The 25,250-nt window shown below is 54.3% G+C and overlaps 1 protein-coding gene across 1 annotated transcript; it reads right to left on the bottom strand.

Annotated features, from left to right (window-relative positions):
• Window positions 1-35: 35 nt before the first annotated feature.
• Window positions 36-25,000, bottom strand: TMPRSS2 (transmembrane serine protease 2). Its single transcript, XM_045863555.1, has 12 exons — window positions 24,986-25,000; window positions 22,796-23,018; window positions 17,258-17,344; window positions 16,434-16,553; window positions 11,378-11,504; window positions 10,152-10,262; window positions 7,426-7,469; window positions 5,829-6,000; window positions 4,203-4,378; window positions 3,132-3,227; window positions 754-896; window positions 36-287 (listed from the first exon to the last, which is right to left on the bottom strand). Exons 1-12 carry the CDS (start codon window positions 24,998-25,000, stop codon window positions 36-38), a joined length of 1,566 nt encoding a protein of 521 aa, XP_045719511.1.
• Between the last annotated feature and the right edge of the window lie 250 nt (window positions 25,001-25,250).

The raw sequence follows: 25,250 nt of genomic DNA, 5'->3' as shown, positions 1-25,250 counted from the left end.
CAGAGTTTGCGCGGTGCTGGGTGGGGGGGGGGGGGTCAGCCGTCAGCCTCCTGCAGGCAGGCCACACCCCGCAGACTTCTGGGCTTTGACACCGGACTCAGAGTGCTCGGTGAGGAGGGGGACAGGGACGTTACCCTCATTTGTCGGTAAATCCAGTCCGTAAATACGGTCACGTTTCCGTACACTCCTGGTCTGTTAGCCCTGGCACAGCCGGATCCCCAGCTCGTGTCCCCAATCAACCACCAGATGCGGCTCTTCAAAGTGACCAGGGGACCTCCACTGTCACCCTGGGGGACGCGGCAAGAGCAGAAGTTCAGACCACAACCCGCACACACAACTGGCCACGCACCGAGGGTGGGGGTCGGGGTGGGCGTCCCCATGTGAGTTACGAGTGGGTGTGCGGGTTTCGTGTCTCCCCCGGCGAGGGACAGCAATATAATCCCCCAGAGGCTGCGCCGGTGACGAGTTTTAGTCTGTACCAAGTAGGAGTTACTAAATAAATTGTGGACCGTATTTTTAAATAGTTCAAAAGCATATTTCTGTCCCACTGACAAGCTGACAAAATAAAACCCTTGCGGTGGAAGCGGAGGCGGCTGGTGGGGGGCAGCATGCGCTTCCCCAGCGTTAGCGCTGAGCCTGGCCACGGCCACGGCCACGGCCACGGCCACCCCGGAGCTGCCTCCGGTCCGGGAGCGCGGACCCCGCCTCGGTGGGGGCGGGTGGGCCACGGCGGGCCTGACCCCTTGCAGTCACCTGGCAGGAGTCGATGCTTCCCTGCAGATAGCCCGCGCAGATCATGGTCGGCGTGACCAGATTGTTGTAGATGTACTTGCTGTTGCAGCGCCCAGGCTCGATGAGGGGCACCATGACCGCGTTCAGCTCGTCCGAGGTCTTCCCTGAGACAGAGGTCGACACAGAGCTGCTGTGGGGCCAGCAGCTCCCACGGGAACAGAGGACTCCCTCCTGGGGACATGCTCCTGCGACAGGAGACCGATGGGCACGGCCCCTCCCCGCCCTCACTGCTCCCCCCAAGTCTCGTCCCGGGACACTGGGTCATCCTTGCTACGGGTGCAGTGTGCCGAGCGTGGCTCTTCCTTTTCAGGGACACCTCCCTGCCCCCGGGGGCTCTGGAATGCCGTCCGTCTTCTAGAACCTCCTCTCTCACCACCCAGCGACTTGGTTTGGGGCTCCCTCCTCACCAGACCATTCCCGGGCCCACGGGGTGCTCTGTGTTTCCACCTTCAACAGCCCCGTGGCCCTCCACATACCGCCCCACCTCTCGGCTTCCATGCACGTTAAAACTTCTGTCAACCAGCGTGGACCCTTGTCATCTCTACCACTCCCCTCCCATCTTGCCGCCTCCACATGGCTGTCCTCCAGGCACCACGGGCTTCAGGAGCCAAAACAGAGCCTCTCACTGCTCTCCTCCACCCCAAATCCTCACCACCCCGTACTCCCTGGCTCAGGAAGTGGCACCACCGCCCACCCTGGGGCTCAGATCACGAAGCAAAGAGCTGCCCTCCCTGGATCCCTCACTCTCCCCCCTGCTGATATTCACTCCATCTGCAAGGTGGTGGCACCGAACATGCTTGGTGTCCCCACCTCCCAGCCCACCACCCACAGCTGAGCTGGTCAGGGAGGACCACAGCAATGATTCCCCACACTTGAGTTCAGCCCCCCTCCTGCAGGCAGGAGGCATCCTTTTTACTCCCCAAAGGGCCACCGGATCATGTCATTCTCCTTTTTTAAAAGTAAGATTTATTTGAGAGAAAGAGCGCATGCGTGAGCAGAAGGAGGGGCAGACGGAGAGAGAATCCTCAAGTAGACTCCTCTCTGAGCATGGAGCCCGAAGCCGAGCTCCATCTCAAGACCCTGAGATCATGACCTGAGCCGAAATCACGAGTCAGATGCTTAACTGACTGAGCCATCCATGTGCCTGTTATTCTCCTTAAAACCTCCTGATGGCTCCCTATCTCACTAAGAATAAAAGCCAGTGTCCTCCCCATAGCCTAGGAGGCCCTGCATGGCCTACACCCTCACCCCTGGCTCACTGTGCCCCAGCCACACTGACCCTTCTGTTCCTTAAACAGCCTGGTCATTCAGATCTCAGCTGAAATGTTGCCTCTTCCAAGAAGCCTTCCCTGATCACCTCTTCAAAGCAGCCAGGCCCCTGCTGTCACAACTTCTTGCTGTTTGAAAGCACCTAGTTCCGTCATTTGTTTCCTGTTTGTCTGACCACATTCTGCCCCCAGATATCCACGAGAAAACATGGAGATTGCCTTATTTTGTTCAGTGCTGCATTCCCAGCCCATGGGAGGTGCCCCACAAATCCGTGATTTTCCCATCTGTCCTGGCCACTGTGAAGCCACGAACACCAACCGGAGGCTCACCTGCAGTAACTGTGTTCACGCTAGACGCCTGGATGCCGAGCCCACCACCACCTCCCTGACACGCCCCCCCACATCGCCCTGCCTGGTACTTTTCACCTTGCTTTAAAGGAGGTGTGTGTGTGTGCCTTAAACACTTTTCAGAAGGGTGTAAACCATACATAAGATGCTTCTTTGTACCAGTAAGCACTTCCAGCACTTCATAAACATGAAACAGCTAGGATTCCTTGATCTGAAAAGTATTCTCGGAGATGAAAGCAAATTATAAGGAAGCCAGCTGAGCAGGCCTGTGCCGGGACGGTGCGGGCCCTCCTGTCTCTCTGGGGCATCAGGGCACGGGGACAAAGCTCTGGCAGCCTGCCGCTGGCCATCATGGGGCACGCGAGCCCACGGTCACTCAGCCATCGAAGGGCATGGCGGGCTTCCAGGGCAACCCGTTAGCAACAAGGGGGTGCGATCACAGGGCTTGTACACCTCTCACAGTTACGTGGCTTTTATAGTTCAGAAAAGCAGTTGCCACACACTGTTCCGCTGGAGCTTAATCGGAATACTGTGCTAAGTAGGGCAGGTACGATTTTTTCCCATTCAGCAGGTGGAGAAACTGAGGCATGGAGACTGGGTGAATCACCCAAAGTCATCTAATCATGTGGTAATAGAACCAGGATTAAACCCAGGACCTCCCACTTCCAAACCCCATCCTGTTGTCCTGGGGGACCCGCAGAGCTGCGTGCCCTGGAGCCTCACCTTTCTCGTAGGTGGCCCCCCACCCGGAAATCCAGCAGGACTGATCCGGCTCTAGCATCATGCCTGGGTTGGGCAGACACACTGGTTTCACTTTGTCTGTTCCAGGAAGAGAAAGCATGGTGAACGGGTCCGGTCTACGCAAGGCTTCCCGCAACAGTCTTCACCTGGACCTTCGCCGCCTGTACGCAGCTAGGCCTGGGACTGCCACCATCGCTCAAGGAAAATTCCAGATTCCGACGTGTCCTGGCACTCCCACTTTCCGGCCCCGCGGCCCCGCGGCCCTGCCTTCTTATAGGCAGTCTGCTCCCTCCTCTGGAAGGTATGCTGCTTGGAAATGGGATTATGTGCTAGTTCTGCTTCTAAATATTCACAATTACGGGCGCTCCCAGCCTGCACCTCGGAGGCCCCTGCTGGACACCAGCCCCCCCCGACCGGCTCCTCTGGGTCTAAACTGTATCCCAACTTGAATCTAAACACCTCGAGGAGAGGGACAAGGCTCTGCTTCATCTGTATCCATGTGGGCTGGAACATTCCAGAGGGACCCTTGGACGGTCCAGAACGGGGGCCGAGTACGAAGCTAAGGGAAACCATGTGTGTTTTTTATTGTTGTAAATGGTGAAGTATCTTACCTTCAGGATTCTTGTGAAAAAGGAAAGTACTGACGAATGTTCTCAACTAGAGGTGACATCGCCCCCGGGGGACGGGACACATTGTTGTCACAACTGAAGGGCACCACTGGCATCTAGGGGGTGGACGCCAGGGCTCCTGCTACCTGTCCTACCCAAGAGCAGCCAACCCCAAATGTCAACAGTGCTGTGGCTGGAAACCCCTTCTGGACTTCCGCGCGTTGGTGAAATCATCACTCTGATCCGTGCAGGACGGCCGAGCCGCCGACGGCCTCCCCCGAGAGCCGCAGGTACATTCTCGGCTGTGCAGGGTGCCCTGTGAGCCAGCCCTCCGCATCCCACCCTCCGGCTAACACGGCCCGGGGTTCGTTCCAATCCATCTCTGTCCGTAAGGTGTGGTCAAAGTCGTCCACGCACCCTGAGCCCCACGGACACGCGTACGTACCGTTAAAAGTCAGAGGTGTCTGCAACTTCATTAGAGCGATGTCATTGTTCTTGGTCTTGGAATCGTAATTGGGATGGGAAATCACTTTTCCCACTCGGTATCCACGTCCATAGAACATGAAAGATTGTCTCAGGATTCCTGCGAAGGCCGTCCAATACCGGGGGTTGTTGAGCGGTCTGGAAGACAGCGCCGAACACCACTCAGCGTCTCAGAAGCACGAACGTGAACACTCATTTGGTGATATCCGGAAGTCACACCCTGGAGCCAAGTCTCCCAGAGGTGACAGGACCCGCGAGAAGCTACATGGCGAGGCTGACGAGATCTCAGGCTCCCCTCCCTTGGCACCACACCGTGGCCCCCATTCCTGCCCCCTCTACATCCCCACGCAGCCCGTCCCTCCTGTGCCCTGCTCCAGGTTCTAAGAACACTTTCTCTTGGGCCTGATGCCTCCCTGAGATTTCAAACCTCATTTCTTTTTCTTTTTTTTTTAATATTTTATTTATTTATTTGACAGAGAGAGACACAGCGAGAGAGGGAACACAAGCAGGGGGAGTGGGAGAGGGAGAAGCAGGCCTCCCGTTGAGCGGGGAGCCCGATGCGGGGCTCGATCCCAGGACCCTGGGATCATGACCTGAGCCGAAGGCAGACGCTCAACGACCGAGCCACCCAGGCACCCTCAAACCTCATTTCTGCCAGGACTGGGTCTTACCTACCTTTATGTGGTAGGGTACCTTCTGGCACACAATAGGTGCTTAATAAATGTATGTGGATGCCTAGACTCTAGGTCAAACAGTCATCAGGGCATTAGCTTTATCTAGGTGTTCCCTTTTTAAGAGAATCCCAGATCCTGGGATCAGAAGGAGGAAGGAGGTGGGAGGAGGTAAGGAAGGAAACATCGCTCCCTCCACCCTCCCCACAGCCCCTGCGACGAGCAGGCTCGCCTGTCCTACAGGTGTGCAGAGGGGACGCCGTGGTCAGACACCTTGTGTGACTGGCCTGAGGCCACACAGCCAGAGAATGGCAGGGCCAGGACCCAAGCCAGGTACAAATCAGAAAGACAGCTCTGCGGAGCGAACTTTCTTCCAAAATAGGCATGTGACAAAAAAACTCTACGTTTAAGGATAAAGGCCAACACTATAAATGATGGCTACCCTCCCCGCTCCCTACCCATCTGTGTGGGCAACGCCGTGGCCAAGGCTGCCTAACTGCGGGTCCCAGGGAACCTTCGGGCAGAGCAATGTGAGGTCCCCTGGTGTGCCGTCTTGAGGACAAGCATCGGGGGAGACCAGGCCTCCCACAAGGTCAGGGCTCCTGAGAACTCAGCTAGGATGCAGGCTCCCCTCACACACTGTGACCCGCCCAGAGCCCTGCCCACTGGGGATGCCCGCACACACCTGCTGAAGGGGTGGGGGATGGGCTCGGCCCCCGGTGCCCACGCATGCGCCCACCTGCCCCTCCAGCAGGCCAAGAAGCGGGAGCTGTGCCCCACGAACAGGCAAAGAAACCGGGGGGCCTGAAGAGGTCAGACACTTCACTCCCGGTCCCACGGCCCGAGCCACCTCCAAACCCGTGAGCCACGCCCCTGAGCCCTCCACCCCCCTGAGCCCTCCACCCCCATGGACTTACTCCTCCACACAGTGGGCGGCCGTCACGATCCACTCGGGGGTGATGATAGAGCCTCCGCAGACGTGCGTGCCCTGGACATGCAGGCTGACCTGCCAGGGCCAGTCCCCCAGGGAGGTGCTGCTCCCGCCCACGATCCGGCTCTGGCGGATCATCTTCCCTGTGACCCCGCACTCTGAAAGCGACAAGCACAGTACCCGTGGGCAGGAGCAGGGCCGCCCCACGGCCCCCGCAGCGTGCGCCCAGCCGGCTCCATCCGGTCTCCTGCCAGGCTGGTGGGCCACTGTAGCTGACTCCTATTCCCATTCGTCTGGGGTCTGAATCTGGTTGAGGGGAGGAGAGGATCCGCCAGCCCCCCAGACCGCGGGGAAGCGCACTTCTGCTGGCACTAGATTCGGGATCGGGCATGGATCCCATCAGTGTCTCCTGCATACCCAGGTGGGGGTCTTGGATAACAAAGGGCCTGGGCCTGCTTGACTCATGGGGAGACTGAAGGCTCAGAGGCCCCAAGACTCCTGAACAAAGCAAAGGAAGATGGGAAGGAGGGAGGAGGGAAGAGGAGGAGGAAAGGGGAGGAAGAAGGTGGGGGAGAAGACTGAGGAAAGAGGGAGGAGGGAGAGGGAGGTGGGGGAGAGAGTGTGAACCCTCAGTGCCAGGCCTGGCCTGGTCCCACTTGTGCCAAGTTCTTGGCCAGAAAGGGCAACGAGGCTTCCTTTGTGGAAACTCGGGAGCACCGGTGGGGAAAGAGCCCACTTTACAGGACAGAGGCTCCTGGTGGCAGGGGGCACATGGTGCGGGGGCCTCGGAGGCACAGGGAGAAGTTCACGGTGGACCAGAACCAAACGAGAAGGGGAGACTAGAGGGGGTGCTGAAGTCCCAGGGGCTTCCCTGGATCAATCTCCGAGCCCCTCCAGTCCCCTGTCCTGTCCCTTTCACCGCCAGCGTAAAGACGCTGGGGTTCCGTGAGTGTTCATCCAGTGCACCTGCAAACTGCTCGAGTGTGTGGGCCTCATGCCCCACGAGGTGGATGGCGAGGGCTGGAGGGTGGGGCGGGCACATTTTCTTGGGGCCTGAGATAGCTTGAGCTAAGCCTGGCTGGGAAGTGGCGGCCGGCCGGGACCGCTGGGTCACGCAGCCCCCCTCCCGCTCCCCGGGAGCAGCTGCTAGATTCACCTCTTCATGCTGAAAAGCTGAGCTTCGGAACCAGTGTCCCGTTGGAAAACAGGACTGGTCCACCCCAGAGAGGGGAGCGCAGGGACAGTGCCTCCCACACTGATCAAAGTTTGGAAGCTGTAACTCATCCCAGCATGAAGATGGGAACAGCCCCGGCTGGGGATGGCAGGAGAGGGGCGCCCGTCAGTTTCCTGAGATTGCCCATCTTCACGGGACGGCTGTTTCTGGACCCGAGGCTGAAGGCATCTCCAGCACACCGCAATTCCAGAAAGGTGTTCCTTGGGGGGCAGCTGGGGTGCAGATGGTGTGAAGCCTCTGGGCATATCCCAACCCATCACCCCACCTCCCTAGACACAGGGGAGGTGTTTCTGAAGGTTCAGTGTGTTCCCTATTTAGGAAAAAAAGCGGGCAAGCAAGAATCACTTACCTATACAGCGTAAAGAAACCACCGTTTTTGAAGAACAGACATCACTGCAAAAGAACAGGGAGCATTCTGGTCACTATAATAAGTAGGAGATGCTTGACTCTCAAAATACTTAGAAATACACGTTTTCTTCCAATGTTCTCACTCCCCGGCCCCGGCCTCCCCAGGCGTGGAAGGGCCCACGATTGAGGACTCAGATGAGGAGATTAGATCTGCACGGGGGACACGGCCAAGAGCAGACACCGAGTCAAAGCCCGGTTTCAAGTTGCTGCTGTGTACCCTGTGGCCCCGTGCCTCAGTTTCTCCCATCTGTAGAGTGGGATAATGAGGGTACCATCAGAGTGGCCGTCAGGGCAGGCACCCAATAACATGAGCTTCTATTTTTATTCCCAGACCTTGAAATCACCCTCTGATTTTGTCTGGGTTCCTATGACTGCTTTACAACTTACTGCACAGAAAGCAAGACAACCAATCATCTGCTCGGGAGCCAAAGAAAAGTTACTCGTTTGCGAGGTAAGTGTTTGAGGTTCCAGTTGAAAGACGAATAACCAATGCAGTCTGTCTCAAAGGGAATTTTCCCCTAATGCATCGTGAGGGAGAGAAGCAGCCCTAACATGCAGGCATCTGCCTCCGGCTGTGTGTTCCCCTGAACGACGGCGATTTCAGGGTCCGCACGGGGCCAGACAACGAACCATGTCCAAGCCACACGGTGACCAACAGCCCCCTCTGCTGGCCACCACGAGTGATGGCACTTGTTTGCCAATCCCGAGGTAGCCCGCCTTCATGCCCGCCCCCTTCTAGAAAAATAGCGTTAAGATACCAATCACAGAATCACCTCGCTTCCTAATAGCATCTAACCCAAGCAAAGCCCCGCTTCCCTGAACCTCCCCAAAATGATCCAACACAAGCCCAAGTCCTATACACAAAGTCCCCTCTGACACCCTCACACCGAGAGGCCCCACGGTTCCACGGACCCTGCGGGTCCTGGTGGTCTTCGGCTACGGGGCATAACAATGCCAAGAGAAGACACGTTCCCATTAAAAGAAGACGTTTTCTAAGAACCGTAAAGCCGACTGTCCTCTATGTGGACGTGCAGTGTGCAGCCACCAGCTTGTGGGCATGCCACGGCCGCTCAGGTGAGCCCCACTGGGAGCCCGCAACTCAGGTATCAAAGCAAAGAGAAAGGAGCCTTCCACCCCCCCCCACATGTATGGGACACCCCATGCCAGGCAATGATCTCCTCGTCTTCCCTCCAAACCCAGCAGCCACCCGGTGAGTCCCCGGGGCTCTTGTGGAGAGGAGGCAGCCTTCCGTCCCTGCTCAGCCCCGATGCTGCATGTAAGTGTTCGCAGAAGAACAGAAACACCCAGCATTTACAAAGAGCCCCGGCAGCTGTGTTTAGCTTCCCGGGCAGGCAGAACACAACCCCGCTGTTTTCCTGCGTGCACCTGGCGAGCTCAGCCCTCCTCCTGGGCTCACCCTGTCACATTCCTGGGGACAGCCAGGCTGAGCGGCTTGGGCGGAAGTCAGCCCCCTAGCCACCGCCGTCAGCAGGCACCAGGAATGCAAACTGCTCCCAGCCTCCCACTCAAAGGAAAGGAGGGGCGGCATGGTTGGTTACCACATTCTCCCGTCAAGTGCAGCCCCTGGCACCTGGCCGATAGGGAGGAGATGGCTTGGCTAGCCACCTGGGGATGAGTGATAGGGACCTGGGAGCTGACCAAGGCTCATGCACAAAGGATGCTGTGTGACCTTTACATTAGAGAACATTCAGATAATAATGATGATCCTAGGAGACTGCAAAGGCTTTAAACATATATGCAAAACAGAACAAGCAGCTTAAACCCACCCTTTCCTCCACCCCCCAATCAGTTAAGCCATCAATCATGTGATGGGTTGCTCAGGTTCATTTCCAACCACTGGACACACAATGACCTGCCCAGGCCCACAAGTTGGCTTCGAGGTCCAGGATACATCGGCTAAACTGAACTAGTCACCCCCTCCCAGGCCCCCAGAATGATGCCGACCCCTGGCACGGCATCATCTGACAAGGTGGCTTAGGGCTGGGGGACCAGCTGTCCCTGCTGCTTGGGTCTGAGGAGATCCTTGGGAAGTAGGACTTCCGGGCTGAAACTGGCAAAGTCCAGGGCAAAGCAGGATCAGTTGGTCACCCTGGTTGGGACCCTGAGGCTTTCTCTGGGATTCCTGGAGACACACCCTTTCACGTAGCATGTGTGTCTCTAAAGTCCAGGGAGTAAAGGGTGGCTCAGTCGGTTAAGCATCTGCCTTCGGCTCAGGTCATGATCCCAGAGTCCTGGGATCGAGCCTTGCATTGGGCTCCTTGCTACATGGGGAGCCTGCTTCTCCCTCTCCCTCTGCCCCTCCCCGCCCCCCCCCCCCCGCTTATGCTTGCTCTCTCTCACTCAAATAAATAAAATCTTAAAAAAAAAAAAAGAATAGAAAAGCAGCAAGGAGGACTCTCCATTTTACAATGTTATCCAATGCCATCAAGAGCATAAACAAAATGGCCAGTAACCCTTAGCTGCTTCCCAAGAATGAACCCAGAACAACCAGCCCCGCTTAGAGTCCAATCTCCTCCCAATGAGAAAGTCATCGATACCCAGAATTACGGCTCAGAGAAATCAGCCTCGGCACCATGATTCTCCATGGTGTCTCCTACTCGCTCTCATTACAAATTTTCTTAAAGGAAAAAAGAAGTCACCGAATACCTGTGGTACAGTTTCTTATAGAGATTCAGACTGCCAGCACTTATGTTCAGCTTCATAAAGCTGGTGGCTCCGCTGTCATCCACAATTCCTTGGCTAGAATAAAAACTATTCCTAAAAGAGGCAGAAAATGTTAATTAGAACAATGTCTTCGTTATAAGCAATTGCAAATCCTGTGATATCATCATACTTCTCTTGCACAGTGTTCGGATTAAGAGGAACACCTTAGCATTTGGAAAACAAAATCACAAGTTCTAATCAAGTGAGGTTGTGTTAGAACCATCTTTCCCCACAATAACCCAGAAATGTCGGGTAAAAGCTCCCGGTTGGTCTTTTTCTAATCTGGTTTGGGTTCGGATAAAGAAACCATGAGAATAGGGATGTGTGAGTAGATGTAACTTAAGTTAAAACACCCTCAGCTATAAAATCCCATAAGGTCCTGAACTGTGACGGGGGCCTCACTATGTCATTCAATTGCAATTTGAGGATGGCATTTGGAAATATTTTACCAGCTAAGATGCCAAGTTTCTTATTAAGCAGTAATTAATTTAAAAAACTGGCATATGGAGAACCCCTTAGTATTGCACAGAAGTCATATGGGGACACCCCAAGGAAGAGGTGGTGGCAATAAGATCACACAGCCTTACCCCATGGGGTCAGACGGCTGCCATGCACTCAAGGGATGCTCTGGTGAACCCCCAGCTGGGAATCCCTGGGAGGGGCCCTCCTGCCTCTTCCACCCTCCCCATGGCCCCATGCAGGACTGAATTCTCTTCCATATAAATCTGATGTCACTTCTCTCCCGTTCAAAAGCTTGGGGCCTCCCCCAAGCGTGCATACAGTGAAGGTCAAGGACGATCTGTTCCCTCTGGCCCCGCCCCCGCCTGGCTCCACCCAGGTCCCACCCAGGGCGGCTGGGGAGGTGAGGCTTCAACGCTGCCAGAGGCTCTGGGACAAAAGAGCCACCAAGGCCCTCAGATGGCACCTTGGACCTTGTGGCTGCAGCACCGGCCATCCCCGAGTAACCGGGTGTGGATGGAGGCCCAGGAGGCGGCAGTGAGTCTTGATCACTGGATGCCGGGGGGTTGGGGGGGTGTGGTGAGGCACCTGCTGGTTTCCCCGACCAGCTCCGGGCAGGAGACCACTGTCCCCAGCATCGGTGTGCTGGCATGTCCAGGGAGGGGCGGAGAGGATCTTTCCTGCGTCTCTGCGGCTGGGACCACACTCACCGGTAGCCCATGTCCTGGCACGCGGCCCTCCCGTAGCTGTCATTCCAGTCGTCCTGACACACTGGGTGCCAGGACTTCCTCTGGGCCGAGTACACTTGGAGGATGAAGTTCGGGCCGTAGAGGCGAACTGCAGTAGGGGAGAGGCTCTGTGAGTTTCGGGAGGCTGTCCTAACACCACCCGAGCCCTCCCAGCCCTCGACACAAAGGCTCGAAGGTGACCGCACTGGGTCCCCTGTTCCCTAGGCACTGATCACACCCGAGGGGTGTCCCTGCTCTATCCCTCCCGGGCCCTCAAGTGCTCGTTACCCCAAAGAACTGACAGCAGGTGACCAGCCAAGGACTCGCCTGCAGATGTTCAACAGAACTATTCCCAATAGCCAGAGGGTGAGAAAACCTAAGCGACCGTCAGCAGATGAACGAACACAGTGTGGTCCATCTCTACCATGGAACATCATCCAGCCTTGGAAGGAGCCAAGCGCTGGCCCATGCTACAACCCGCGTACGCCCCTGTTTCTATGAACTGCCCCAAGTAGGAAATCCACAGCAACAGAGGGTAGATGAGTGGTTGCTTGGGGCCTGGGGTGGGGCTGGGGGCAGGAGGAGGGACAAGTGGGGGACTGCTCAGGGTTCCCTTAGCAGGTGATGAAAGTATTCCAAAACTGACGTGGGGATGGCCGCACTTACTCGCGGACGTGTAAAAACCACCAAATTTTATATTCTGGAGGGTGAATTTTATGGTATGTGAATTATACCTTGAAAAAGCTAATGTTTTTTTTTAAGTAAATGAATAAGGTAAAGGGTTTTTTAAAAATGATCTTTAAACAATCATTTTGAACAACAAACTGACCCCTCTTGCCCAACACCCTGGATCCTGGCAAAGCACCCCAAGATGTGCCAAGTGCCCTGGTGCCCGGCTCTACCTCTAAATCCAGCAACGCTTTGCCCAAACGACCTCAACTCTTTTGTTTAAAGAAATGAAACATTACAGACGTAGTTCAAGCCTCTCTCTATTCCAGTGCCTTTTCCCACAATCCAGAATCCTGAGAATTTTCCTTGAGTGGGTGGCTGCGTGCAGAGGGGCACAGCCACAGAGCGGGATCCCATGTGGCTTGAGGATTGACCAGTCAGGCACTAACAAACGACCTTGAAAACAGCGTGAGGGCACGCTGCTGAATGCTGTGTTCCACACGGTGTCACTTATGCAAAGCCTAAAAGCATGTGAAACCGTGCTCAGAGGTCTGGGGGGGGGGGGTGGATACACGGGATGTAAAATATAAAATGAGGACCTGGTTATCACAGACCTCATTCTCCCCACCCCCATCCCCCGTTCTGTGGCCACAGCTCCCTTGACCTTCTGACCGACACCTCCAGGCTCATTCCCTGTGAAATGAACAGCCGTGGTCTGATTATTTCCTGATGCTTCCGGGACGAGTGATCCCAAACCCCATGTGCAAGCTAGCCACGTGCTACATGAGTGGATAGACACACTGTGCTCCATCCAGACAACAGAATATTATTTGGTGCTAAAAAAAATGAGCCATCAAGCCAGGAAAAGCCAGGGAGGAAGCTTAAGTGCTTGTCACTAAGTGACAGAAACCAATCTGAAAAGGCTACAAGGTATATGATTCCAACACGTGACATTCTGGAAAGAGCACAACTATGGAGACAGTAAAAACATTGGTGGTTGCCAGGGGCCAGGGGAGGAAGGGGTGAATAGGCAGAGCACAGATGGTTTTCAGAGCAATGGAAATGCTCTGTATGATACCGTAACGGTGGATATGGGTCATGATGCATTTATTCAAACCCACTGTCCAAATGTAAATACATTGTACATTTGTCCATACGCCAAGAAAGAACCCTAGTATGAACTAAGAACTTCCATTAAGAAGAATGTATTGGGGGTGCCTGGGTGGCTCAGTTGGTTAAGCAACTACCTTCGGCTCAGGTCATGATCCTGGGGTCCCGGGATCGAGTCCCACATCGGGCTCCCTGCTCGGCAGGGAGTCTGCTTCTCCCTCTGACCCTCCTTCCTCTCATGCTCTCTGTCTCTCATTCTCTCTCTCTCAAATAAATAAATAAAATCTTAAAAAAAAAAAAAAAGAAGAATGTATTAATCACTGGCTCATCAATTAAAATGAAAGCCCCCTACCAACGCAAGGTGTTAAACATGCGGCAGGTGTGGGGGTGGGGAGGGGACACGGGAAGTCCGTACTATCTGCTTAATCTTCTATACACTCACCCCTGCTGAAAAATAAAGTTCATTAGATTTTTTAAAAAGTCACTGGAATTAAATATAATTCCAAAATTAAAAATAAAACAGACGCTGCGGCACAGCAGAAAGTAAAGGAGACATTGCCTTCTTGATTTACGGTCATTTTAGAGACTTTTTTTCCCTTCCGTGTCTCTGCGGTCAAATGTAACTAGGAGAGGTGATGGGGAGTCAGGAGGGCACATGCTGTGATGAGCATGGGTTGCATCTCTCTGTTGCACACCTCAAACCAATATTCCACTGTACATTCACTAACTGGAATTTAAATAAAAAACTTAAAAAAAATGCCAACTAGGAGAACATGACAGGAGAGCTGGAGATGGTCTCAAGCTCAAGTTCTTCTCTTTTTTTAAGTCTTGGGAATTTTTTCGGCTTTACTGAGGTACAACTGACCAAGAACAACGGTATATACTTAAGGGGTATGACCTGGCATTCGGAGGCACGCACACGCTGTGAAGTGGGTGCCACGATCGATCAGGCTGGGTGACCTACCCGTCGCCTCACACAGCTACCACTTTCCTCTGTGGTGAGAACACCTGAGGTCTTCCCTCTCAGCCAGGCTCAAGTGTACAAAACCGTGTGCTCACTGGGTCACCCCGAGCCGCCCTTCAGTTTCTCCTGTGACATTGAGCGGTCACCGAAACCATGGCAACAGATGTAGAAAGTAAACTAATCTTAACGATGTGCATACGTTCCACATATATATATACATACACCCCCCCACACACATATACGCACATACTCTTAGGAAAAGAAAGCCCTCCACATATACTTGAACTTTATCCACGGGACGGGTGATGCTCTTTATCGTCAGAAGATGTGCATTTCACTGAGAATAATTTCCGCTCGACAGGTGGACAAATTAAAAGCACATCAAATGTGTGTTCTGATCTGATACAGAATACATACACAATGCCGTGTTCATCTATCTTGTTTTATATAAATAACTGATGTGGAAATTCTACAATCCCCAATTCAGGTGGGTCTACCAAATTACAAATGTGCAAATGCTCCGGACCCCGCAGTTCTACTTCTGGGGGTGTTCCCGACCGATGCGCTCCTACGGTTGGAACACGCGTGTTGTCCATCGAGAAGAGAGGACGCCCAGGGCTCTGGAGCCATACACCGGAGCATGGGGTGTGCCCCCACGGGAAAGCGGGGGCTCCTGTCCCAACCACAAAGGGTCCCCAGGATGTGTCACCAAGACCTGTGCGGTCAGCTGGGCAGTGAGCATTGAGCGATGAGGACAGTAGGAAATACGCACACACGTCTTTGCTTTCGCACTTAAAAACTCTCCAGAAGGAGAAGCAAGAAACGTGTATTTGTTGCCCCTGAGAAAGAAGCGTGATTGGCTGGTGAATGGGCGTGTGTGTGTGTGTGTGTGTGTGTGAGCGCAGTGGGGGAGAAGTTTTCCCTGTACATCCTTTGGTACTTCCTGATTTTGATCTATTTGAGGATATTAACTCAAAGTATTTAAATAAACACAACTTAAACATTAAGAAGAGGGGGAGGGAGGGGACAGTCTGCAGGGAACAGAACAAGTTTGTCTTGCTCGAGTTTCTCCTTGCACACATGCGTGCACATGTATGAAAACACAAAAGCCATCACGCGTGATAGCTTAACCACGCACTATGAGCCTCGACACCCCCTACTTAAGGGATGGTGACAAACACATCATCACCAACACACAGGCAAGGCGCTGTGTTGAAAGTTTAAGGCTCGAGTGGGTCACTGCCAAGTGCAGACAGTCCCTGGGACGCGGGCGCAGATCGCGGGACACAGTGGCATCCACTTTGGACACAGGTGACCCCAAGGGCCGCACAGAGCTGGGACCGGGCGGGGAGGGCGTGCAGGGCAGCATCCCCACAGGGGATGGTGCAGGACAAGAAAGGGGACCTGCATCCATCCTCCGCCCGCCAGGGCCCCGCCCGTGTTTAAATGAAACCCTGAGGAGTTAGGAGAAACCCGAGGGGAGAAGAGGAAAGCTGCTCGTGGTATTCCTGGTGATCCCTCTGATGCTGCAATTTTGAATTGCCTGTTTGTTTGAAAACAAGAGGCTCTCCGCTAAGCACGTCAGAGCGTGCAGCAGGAAGCAGGACTCGGGGGCGCAGTCCCACAGCACCACGGCCACGGCCCCGCGCGTCCGGCCAGGCTGGTTGGTTAACACGTTCTGCGGGAGGACAAACTAAAAGCTCGTCAGGAGAAATGGGCCAGCTCCACAGCAGGGGTGGGGGTCAGTTAAATGCACGGCGGACGAGGCTGGCCCCTCCGGGTCCGCCCACCCGCACGACACGGAGGCGACTGGGAAACAGGTCCCACCCCGGGGTCAGGGTCACGCTGGGGGTGGCCGCCAGTGGATATGGGCACCCCGCCTGCTCAGGCACCATTTCCAGGACATCCACTTCACCACCCTTGAAATCACTCCTAACAATTAACAGGAAATAATGAAAAGCCAGAGCCAGGTGCCCGCTCTGTGACAAGACCTACACATCACACATACAGAGCAGAGCGCACTCCCAACTCCGCTCGGGAGCGCACCGTCCGAGCGGCCCCAGCCCCGCCGCCTCCCTCCCATCGCTGTGTGATGCTGGGCCAGGAGCGCACCCTCTCTGAGCCTGGCTCCTCATCTGGGGTTAGACCAAAGGCGCAGCCTCCAGGTCGCGGTTCGGTGACCTACTGGGCGGCCACGCCGGACACAGGGCTGGCCACCACGCCGGGTACGGGCCGCAGGCTGGGCACCAGGGCAGACTGGTGGCCTCCGCAGGTGCACACGGTGCCTTGACTTACCGCATCGGTTCTCGTCCTCCCCGCTGGGGCAGTGCAGGACCCCGTCGCACCAGTGAGAGGAGCTGATGCAGGTTCCCGAGGAGCCGCACTCTACCCCGGCCACCAAGCATTTGTTCTCCACTTGCAGAGAGACAGGAGGGAGACCCCGTCAGCCCGAGACGCCAAGAAAACCTCACGTACCCGCCACGAGTTCTGGAGTCCACTCTCCGGGCCCCAAGCAACAGGAGAGAAGAACCTTTCCCCCGTTTATTTTAGTAAGGAGCAGATGTGTCCCTGCCACCACCGACAGCAAAGCGAACAGGGCCGGCAGTCAGCAGCGAAGTAGCCCCCGGTGCATCGAGTGGGAGGGGCCCGTGGCCTTGGACTCGGACAGCGGCCCACGTCCCCTCTGCCACAGTGAATCTGTGCCCCATCAAAGCCTGAGTGTGCACTGCCCCGGGCTGACGGAAAAGGCTGGCTGTGGCTCACGAGCTGGCACAGGACGGCACGCCCCAGCACCTAGCAGGTGATGTGGCACACTGAGATTCGGGGACAGGTGTGGCCCCAAGGCGGGGAGTCCGTGCTTCCCCGGTGCCGGGCAGTGCCCAGCGCCCCAAAGCACTGGATGTAGTCGGAGCGGGTCAGTACTCCACTCACAGCACAAGAGTCGCTCATAACCACCCGGACAATACGATCGGACGAGAATGGTTACTCATGTGTCCCCATCACCAAAGAGAAGGAAAGACAAGACAGCTGGTTGGGGGAGAGAAACTGCAGGAAGGGCTGGAGGTCCACCCACGGAGAGCAGGCACATCGGGAAGACTGGGCCCCCCTGTGACACTTACTGAACTTCCAGAGCAGGACGGCGGCCACCACGGCTCCTGCCAGGACAGCCCCCAGGGAGACCGTGATGCACAGCACTTTCTTGGCCTCTGGGGAAAGAGGGGGGCACAATGGAGTTGCAGAGTTTCTTAGAAGTTACACTCTCAAATTTTACCCACTACTTTTAGAGGACAGCATATCAAGCAATAACTTCGTAGACACTTATTGAGACTTGCGATTTTAAGAACATATCTGGGGAGGTCTTACCTCTCCCACAGCACTCAGTTTTTTAGAGCACAAAAGCAGGAAGCCATGATATGAAGCGACCTATACTTAAGTTTTAAAAAGGATGGTCTTGGGGCGCCTGGGTGGCTCAGTCCTTAAGTGTCTGCCTTCGGCTCAGGTCATGATCCCAGCGTCCTGGGATCGAGCCCCGCATCGGGGTCCCTGCTCCGCGGGAAGCCTGCTTCTCCCTCTCCCACTCCTCCTGCTTGTGTTCCTGCTCTCTCTCTCTCTCTCTCTGTCAAATAAATAAATAAAATCTTTAAAAATAAATAAATAAATAATAAATAAATAAATAAAAAGCATGGTCTTGGGGCGCCTGGGTGGCTCAGTCGGTGAACCATCCGACTCTGGGTTTTGGCTCAGGTCACGATCTCAGGGTTGTGAGATCAACCCCTGCATTGGGCTCCCCACCCCCAATAAATAAATAAATAACTCTTAAAAAAAAAAAAAGTATGGTCTTAGAATAGTCAAATAAGGAGGTGCCTGGCTGTCTCAGTCATTGTCTGCCTTCGGCTCCGGTCATGATCCCGGGGTCCTGGGACCGAGCCCCGCATCGGGCTCCCTGCTCTGCGGGGAGCCTGCTCCTCCCTCTCCCACTCCCCCTGCTTGTGATCCCTCTCTCACTGTGTCTCTCTCTGTCAAATAAATAAAACCTTAAAAAAAAAAAAAGAATAGTCAAATAAATGATTCATGTAAAAAACTGCCTGAAAGAGGAAAAATGCCTTGTTTTGGTGATCACTAGCATGGGAAACAATAACGTCCCCGACTGTCACCTCCCTGGTGGTGGTGCTCAAGGCAGAGTAAACGGTCTTACCCGAGACAGTTTAGGGAACAGATGACGCAGACCCGCAGCGTCCCATCGACAGCCATTAGCCACGTGAGGCTTTTTGCACTTCAGTCACTTATCATGAAATTTATTAAAGTCTTTTATTCATAGTTATGTAAATTCAGATGCTCAGCAGCCCCCTGTGGCCGGGGGCTGCCCTACTGGAGAGGGCAGAGCTAGACCAATCCCGTCCCTGTGGAATGTTCCACCGGGCAGGGCTGACATCCGCCCTTTGGTTTGAGGCAGGAGCAGCAAGCACTGGGCTCACATCGCACCTAAGAATAAAGTCATTTGGAGAAGGTCACCAACGTTCTCCAGTTAAAACAAGCCGACAGGTCATTGCTGGTCAGCGTGTAAACCAAAAGCCTAGCAAGCGCCAAGCACACCACGCCCAGCAGTTCCTACGCAGGTGCAAGCTTTCCTCAGAGGAATCGGGGAGAGGCGGGGGGGGGCATTCATAGACCCTCCCACCCCCTCAGTTTACAGGAGGACAGCCAGCTGGGTGTCCCGGAGTGTGGGGGAGGCCGGGGACCCCCCCGCCCCGTTTCCTGGCCCTCATCACCGGGAATTCAGAGTCTGCTGGGGAAGGGGAGGTGTGAATCTGCAGTCCTAGCAGGCTCACGGGGGAGGCCACCGGTCTGAGGAGAGCCACGGGCCACCGAGCCACGTGATCAGAACTGGGCCTACAGTGATTATGTCTCAGGGCTGGGCAGGGCGGAGTGGCAGAGGAAACTCAGGGGAAATTCCAAATGCCCAATTTGACTCATTAGCCAAGAACGATTTCTTCCTGTGGCGGGGGGGGGCTTCCTGTTGTAGCATAAAATAACATGCCTGGTGAGCTAAGAGCTATTAAATGAAGTATTCTGAACCTCTCGCCGAGCGTATGGCAATCCGCCCAGCTCCTGCGAGGAGCACTCAGGCAGCGGGAACCCCCGATCCTACTTTTGGTGGGCAGGCATCTTGCAATCAGTTGTCTGGTTGACAATTGCACCACTGTTGCGTTTAACTACAACATACTATTCATGTGCCTTCATCATTACCAATTTCGTCTGTGGTTGATTCAGCCCTACCATGTCCAGGGCCAACCACCTGCATCACAGACTGTTGACCTTCAGTTCTCCAAACCCCAGATGTGAAGATGTGTATGCGTGGGGACTCAGTGTGAAGCACTGAGGGCTGGTGCTCTAGCAAATAGATCCAGGGAGTCCCTGGATGGCCCTTGCACTCCTGATGGGTTCTTCTGGATTTGTGCTATTTAAGTAACTTGCAAAACACTATCAAGGCTCTGACAAGGCTACGTACTGCATGATTCCAGATACATGACACTGTGAAAAAAGGCAGAACTACGGAGACAGAAGATCAGCGGTTGCCAAGTGCTGGGGGAACAAGACGGGGACGAGTGGGCGGAGCACGGGGGATTTTGAAGGCACTGAAACTCTTCTGTATTTTACTGTAATGATGGACATGTCATTATACATTGGTCAAAAGCTACAGAATATACAACAAAAAGGGCGTGATCCTAATAAAACTATGGACTTAGTACAGTGTAGCACACTAAGGCAAGATGATGGGAAAAACTTGGAGGTGAAAGAAGGGGTATATGGGAACTTGGTATTCAATTTTTCTGTAAGCCAAAAACTACTCTAAAAAATAGTCTATTAATTAAAAAAAAATACTTCCAAGGCCAAACATTAAACTTATAAAATGTACATGTTTCTGTGTAAGTCAATAAAATGGTTTTTAAAATAGCAAGGTAAGGGGCGCCTGGGTGGCTCAGTTGGTTAAGCGTCTGCCCTCGGCTCAGGTCATGATCCCAGGGTCCTGGGATCGAGTCCCGCATCGGGCTCCCTGCTCGGCGGGGAGCCTACTTCTCCTTCTGCCTCTGCCTCTGCCTCTCTCACTCTCTGACTCTCATGAATAAATAAATAAAACATTTTAATAAAAAAAAAACCTGAATAAAAACCCCGGAACGTACTCACACAGAAATGGAACCAGACAGAGTCCAGAAACATTCAGATATATATAGGAATTTAATATGCTACTGAAGTAATATTTCTAATTAGCAGGAAAAGCATTTCTTACTGAATTCACTGTTTATGTAGTTTGCTATTTTCTGATGTGAAAACATAGAAAGACCCTTACCTCATTCCCTACCCAGAAATAAAATTCTAGGGGCACCTGGGTGGCTCAGTCGGTTAAGCATCTGCCTTCGGCTCAGGTCATGATCCCAGGGTCCTGGGATCGAGCCCCGCATCGGGCTCCCTGCTCTGCGGGAAGCCTGCCGCTCCCCCTGCTTGTGCGCTCTCCCTCTCTCTCTCTCTGTTACATAAAATAAATAAAATCTTTAAAAAAATAAAATAGCAAGATAAGTTCGCTAAGCAATTTTTGAGTTGAAAGGCCGGTTTTATCATGTAGAACCATAGGCTGGTGCTCTTCCCTTATGAAGTCACTGATGAGGGATTGATAGGTTCCCGTCCGACTGCTTGCCATCACCAGGTTTTTCCCCGGGAAAGTGGAGATGCAGGCGTCAGGCAAGTGGGCTCATCTTGTCCGCCTGGGTTGGACGGTCACTCGTATGAAGTCCACCCTTTGGACGTGCCAACCTCTAGAGGGGACCCTTGGTTTCGGACCACAGCCCTTTTTTGGGGGGAGGCAGATACCACTGTCCGGGGTTCCTGAACTCTCTTGACCCTGGCTTCCTCCCAACCCCCATGACAACCTCAGATCAGGACCCCGGGGCGGGGCACTACTGACTTCTCGGCCAGGTGTCCAGTTGTGGGACGCCGTCCTGTGCACATAGGTGTCATCAGCATCCCAGGCACCCACCCAGAGTCGCAGCCTCTCCCCAGTTACAACAAACCCAAACTGTCTCCAGATACTCTCAAGATCCCTGGGGGCCAAAATCACGCCCGATTAAGAACCACTGGTCTCAGCATCCCCAGCTGCCACCAGAGAGACAAAAGCGCGAGACCAGGACTTCCCTGATCAGGCAGGAACGGGTGGAGGAGGGAATAAACAAGAGTAGACGCTGACGGGGAGAAGGACGGACCAAGAGCCGTTTGCAAAGGGTGAGGGACGCGGAGGCCAGCGTCAGGCGGGAAGAAGGGGGACAGCGCTGGCTCAGGGCTGCGGGGTCTGGGGAGGGGCACGCCGGGGCTTCCTGCGGGGTCTGGGGAGGGGCACGCCGGGGCTTCTAGCAACACAGGTGTTAGGGACTCCTTTCCATGCTTTATGATGTGCTGGGGGCACGTGGAAATTCACTCTTTAACTGTGCACCCTGCGTGTACATGCACGCTCGCAAAATAGAGAAAACATCGTCAGCAAAAACATTAATTGTTTAGCCACCAGTACTCCGACTGGCTGGTACCCGGCAGTTCTCAGCACTCGCACTGGCTGGCACTAAAAGCTGGGAGGGGCGGGGCACCTGGGCGGCTCAGGTCGTGATCCCGGGGTCCTGGGATCGAGCCCCACCTTCGGGCTCTCTGCTCAGCGGGGACCTCCTTCTCCATCTGCACCCTCCCCCCCGCCCCCGCTCCTGCTCTCTCTCTTTCTCTCTCAAATAAATAAAATCTTTAGGGGCACCTGGGTGGCTCAGTCGTTGAGCATCTGCCTTCCGCTCAGGTCGTGATCCCGGGGTCCTGGGGTCGAGCCCCACATCGGGCTCCCTGCTCAGCGGGGAGCCTGCTTCTCCCTCTCCCACTCCCCCTGCTTGTGTCCCCTCTCTTGCTCTCTCTCTCTGTCAAATAAATCAATAAAATATTAAAAATAATAATAAAAAATAAATAAATAAAATCTTAAAAAAAAAAGCTGGGAAAAAAATAACAATTAAAAAAATTTTAAAAAAAGTTGGGAGGACTGCAAGAAGAAAGGAGATGAGTAAGAGTTAGAAGCACGTGGCACTGGAGGGATCAGTGCTTGGAGTCCTCACCGCTCTACGCCCACTCTGCTCTGTCCACGAGACCCTTAAAGCCCAGACATCCTTCCGAGTGCCAACCACACCAGCCACTTCCTTCGCTGAGCGCCAAGCCACCCTCGTCCAGCACCTTAAGCGTGACTTGCTGGGTCCAGGGAACCACGCCACAGAGAAAGGGTGGGTAGGTGACTCCCGCATCGGAGCTTACCATTCACTCAGGATGACGCACCGACAAGCCACGCCGGTAAGAACAGGGCAGAGAGGCCCGGCTTGGAAGACCACCCTGGGTGGTATGGGCCAAGCTGGCCCAGGAGAGTCAAGGAAAGTGAAGGAAGGGCTTTGCAGCCTGGCAGCTCTCCAAGGGCCCCAGGCAGGAGGCAAGAGGGTGAAAGCTGGGACATCGAGGGAGAGGGGGAGAGCATGGGACCAGCCCCGGCAGAGGGAGGAGGGCAGTCAGCGACAGAGGACAGAGCCCCCTGGAGAAGACAGACCCCAGCGCCGGTTCTGTTGTAGGAAAGAAACGCAAAAGGGTCCTACTTGCAGTGCACGCCGTCCCCGATGGGGACTTGGGCTGCACGCGGCTGGTGGGTGTCGAAGTGTGCGTCAGCCCCCTCGGGGTGGACTGGGGCCCCTCGGATGGGTAGTACGGGACCAGATACACCGGGTAGGCGCTGGGGACCGTGGCGGGCCGCGGGGGATAGAGGCTTTCAGGCTGGTATCCATGGTTTTCGTAGTAAGGTCCAACTCCTGGCGGTGACCCCTAAACAATGACAGAGAAGGTGCATGATATAAAACCCCGGTTACCCTCAAGGTTAGGCGCGCGTCCGTCACACTTAGACAAGGGGCCGAAAAGCTGCTGCATTCTTCTCTGAACTTACCCAGACTGACTAAACCAGAACTTTCAATTAATTGCCAACGGTTTTTGCATTTGTTCGTTCACTGATCATTTTTTGAAATAAAGAGAAAGTAAATGGTCAACACTGAGATTTACTAAAAAAATTTTTTAAAAAATTTAAAGAAAAAAATGTGTGGAAGTCTGGGCAGCGGTTGACACCCAAACCTGAGATGGAGATTATAGCGAGAAAGGTAATGGTCGAGGGGCCGCCAGGCGTCTGCACTCGCCGCCTCCTGGAGACCCGACCACACCCCTACGAAGGTGCAGGCGTGACTCGTGGACCCATTTTGCAGAGAAGAACGTTGAGTGATAGAGGTTAAAAAATTTACCTGAAGGTTCACACTATACATGTTATTCTAAAAGCTCCTTTTCTACCTCCTCCTCCCTTAGGAGACGTGTCACCATTTACTACGGGACATGTAAAGGGTTTGCAGCTCAGTCCTGCTGCGAGGAGCATCCTCCCAAGGCACGAGCGCCTCTGCAGGGAGCCGCCAGGTCCCTGCGCACACGACATGGAAGGTGCTGCCCCAGCTACAGCTCTTATTCCTGCCTCATCCATCTCCTTGAACACCCTTCTCCTCGCCCTCTGCCCACTTAAACACTGCCTTCTCTGGCTGCCCCTGCAAGACCCCCGCCGGCCAGCCTGCATGTCCCCTGCTTCCGCCCTCCCCAATCACCCACTGGCGGGGCCATGTGGGGAGGCCACATTTGCCCTCCTATCTGAGGGCCCCTCAAACTTCCTCCCACTCATTCATTCATTTCTCCTGCTTCTTGTTGACCGTGGTCTCAGGACAGGGCCGGTATTCTGAGCCGAGGCAACGCAATGCTTAGCATTTTAAAGGGGGGGCCTCCAGGGAAGCGAGATTATACCGGAATGAGCCAAGTGCCGTCGGCCAGAGTTAACCTCTGCTTAATAAGTCACCGATGCTCTCCTTCAGAAGTGCAAAGATTGTAACTCTGAACCAGAGCAGTGGACAGAAAGGGAAACAGTGTAATCTCTAATCTAAATGGGGCACCAAAGGCCAAAAGAAAAAGAGCACATGGGTTTGGTCTCTATCGGAAGCATCTAAGAACATGCTGTCCCACCCAGGAAAGGTTGTGGCAGGCACGGCGGTCTGTCCCGGCGAAGCCCTGTGCAGGGGATATGCAATTTAAAATGGAACCAGTGAAAATTAAAAACCAGCAACTGCTAAAGAAGGAAAAACAAAAGGGCTCTTTTCCAGATACAAGATATGGAAAATATTGGTTATTGACCACAACTCTGTATTGCATGCACCCATTCGCAGGGATAAGATGAACCAGTGAGATATAATGGGGAACAAAGATACTGCATTTGTCTCCAGAGTTGTTGCGGGGCTGGGGAGCATCCAGGGCGAGGGACAGTCAGCCCAATGCTACATTCCATCACGGCCGCCCCCAGTTTATCAGGACACCGGGCTGCGCAGGGGTCTGCCGGCTGGTGATGCCCCACACACCTGTTCTCCCCTGGGACTTACTCCCTCCCAGCACCCTTCTGCCCCTGGCTGTCCCGACTGCTCACCCTGAAACTCACCCGCAGGGCAGGAAGAGAAGAGGCCCAGGTTTGAGCAGTGCACATACCTTACACCCACCCGACAGCTTTGGGGCGCTCTCCGCGGGAGCAGCTGTGGTGTGTCTGCACCCTAACCCGCTCCCACGCACCCTACCTGAGAGAGCGCCGTGACCAGCATCCACAGAGCACTCGCTGTCCCTGCAGCCAGGGCTTAAAATGCCGCCCAGCACACACTTTGGAAAATCACAGTGGGGATAAGGAAACAAAGAGAAGTCTGGGAAGGTAATAATTAACCACTTACTGAGTTTAAAGCCATCCTGATTTTATCAGCAGCATCAGGTAATGGCAAAGATTTGGGACGTTTAAGATGACCTAGAAGAAAGAACGATAAGACTGTGTTATTTCGATACCAGTTCGTTTTTAGGAGACACATGGAGAAAGAACTAGAAGACTAGAGGAGAGTTAGCTCTCTCCGGAACAAAGGGCAGTTTTCCCATTCACCTTGGCCTTCACTTTGGCCACCTCTTCCCCACACAACGCACGTGCAAGGAGCTTGGTGCTCACCT

The sequence above is a fragment of the Mirounga angustirostris genome, unplaced genomic scaffold (genome assembly GCF_029215605.1).
Source record: "Mirounga angustirostris isolate CCGP_5_RB_7025 unplaced genomic scaffold, mMirAng1.0.hap1 SCAF_1, whole genome shotgun sequence".
In the NCBI taxonomy this organism is placed as follows: domain Eukaryota; kingdom Metazoa; phylum Chordata; class Mammalia; order Carnivora; family Phocidae; genus Mirounga; species Mirounga angustirostris.
Note: the sequence above shows the minus strand (reverse complement) of the source record. Positions and strands in the feature narration are given on the sequence as shown.

Bases quoted from the DNA above. Each gene is read 5' to 3' on its own strand.
- TMPRSS2 (XM_045863555.1), bottom strand. The intron at 17,345-22,795 runs GTAGGACCCTTT...CTCTTTCCCCAG, and splicing joins GGGGACGGCGTGCACTGCAA to AGGCCAAGAAAGTGCTGTGC. The intron at 897-3,131 runs GTGAGGCTCCAG...CCTCTGTCTCAG, and splicing joins GGGGGCCACCTACGAGAAAG to GGAAGACCTCGGACGAGCTG.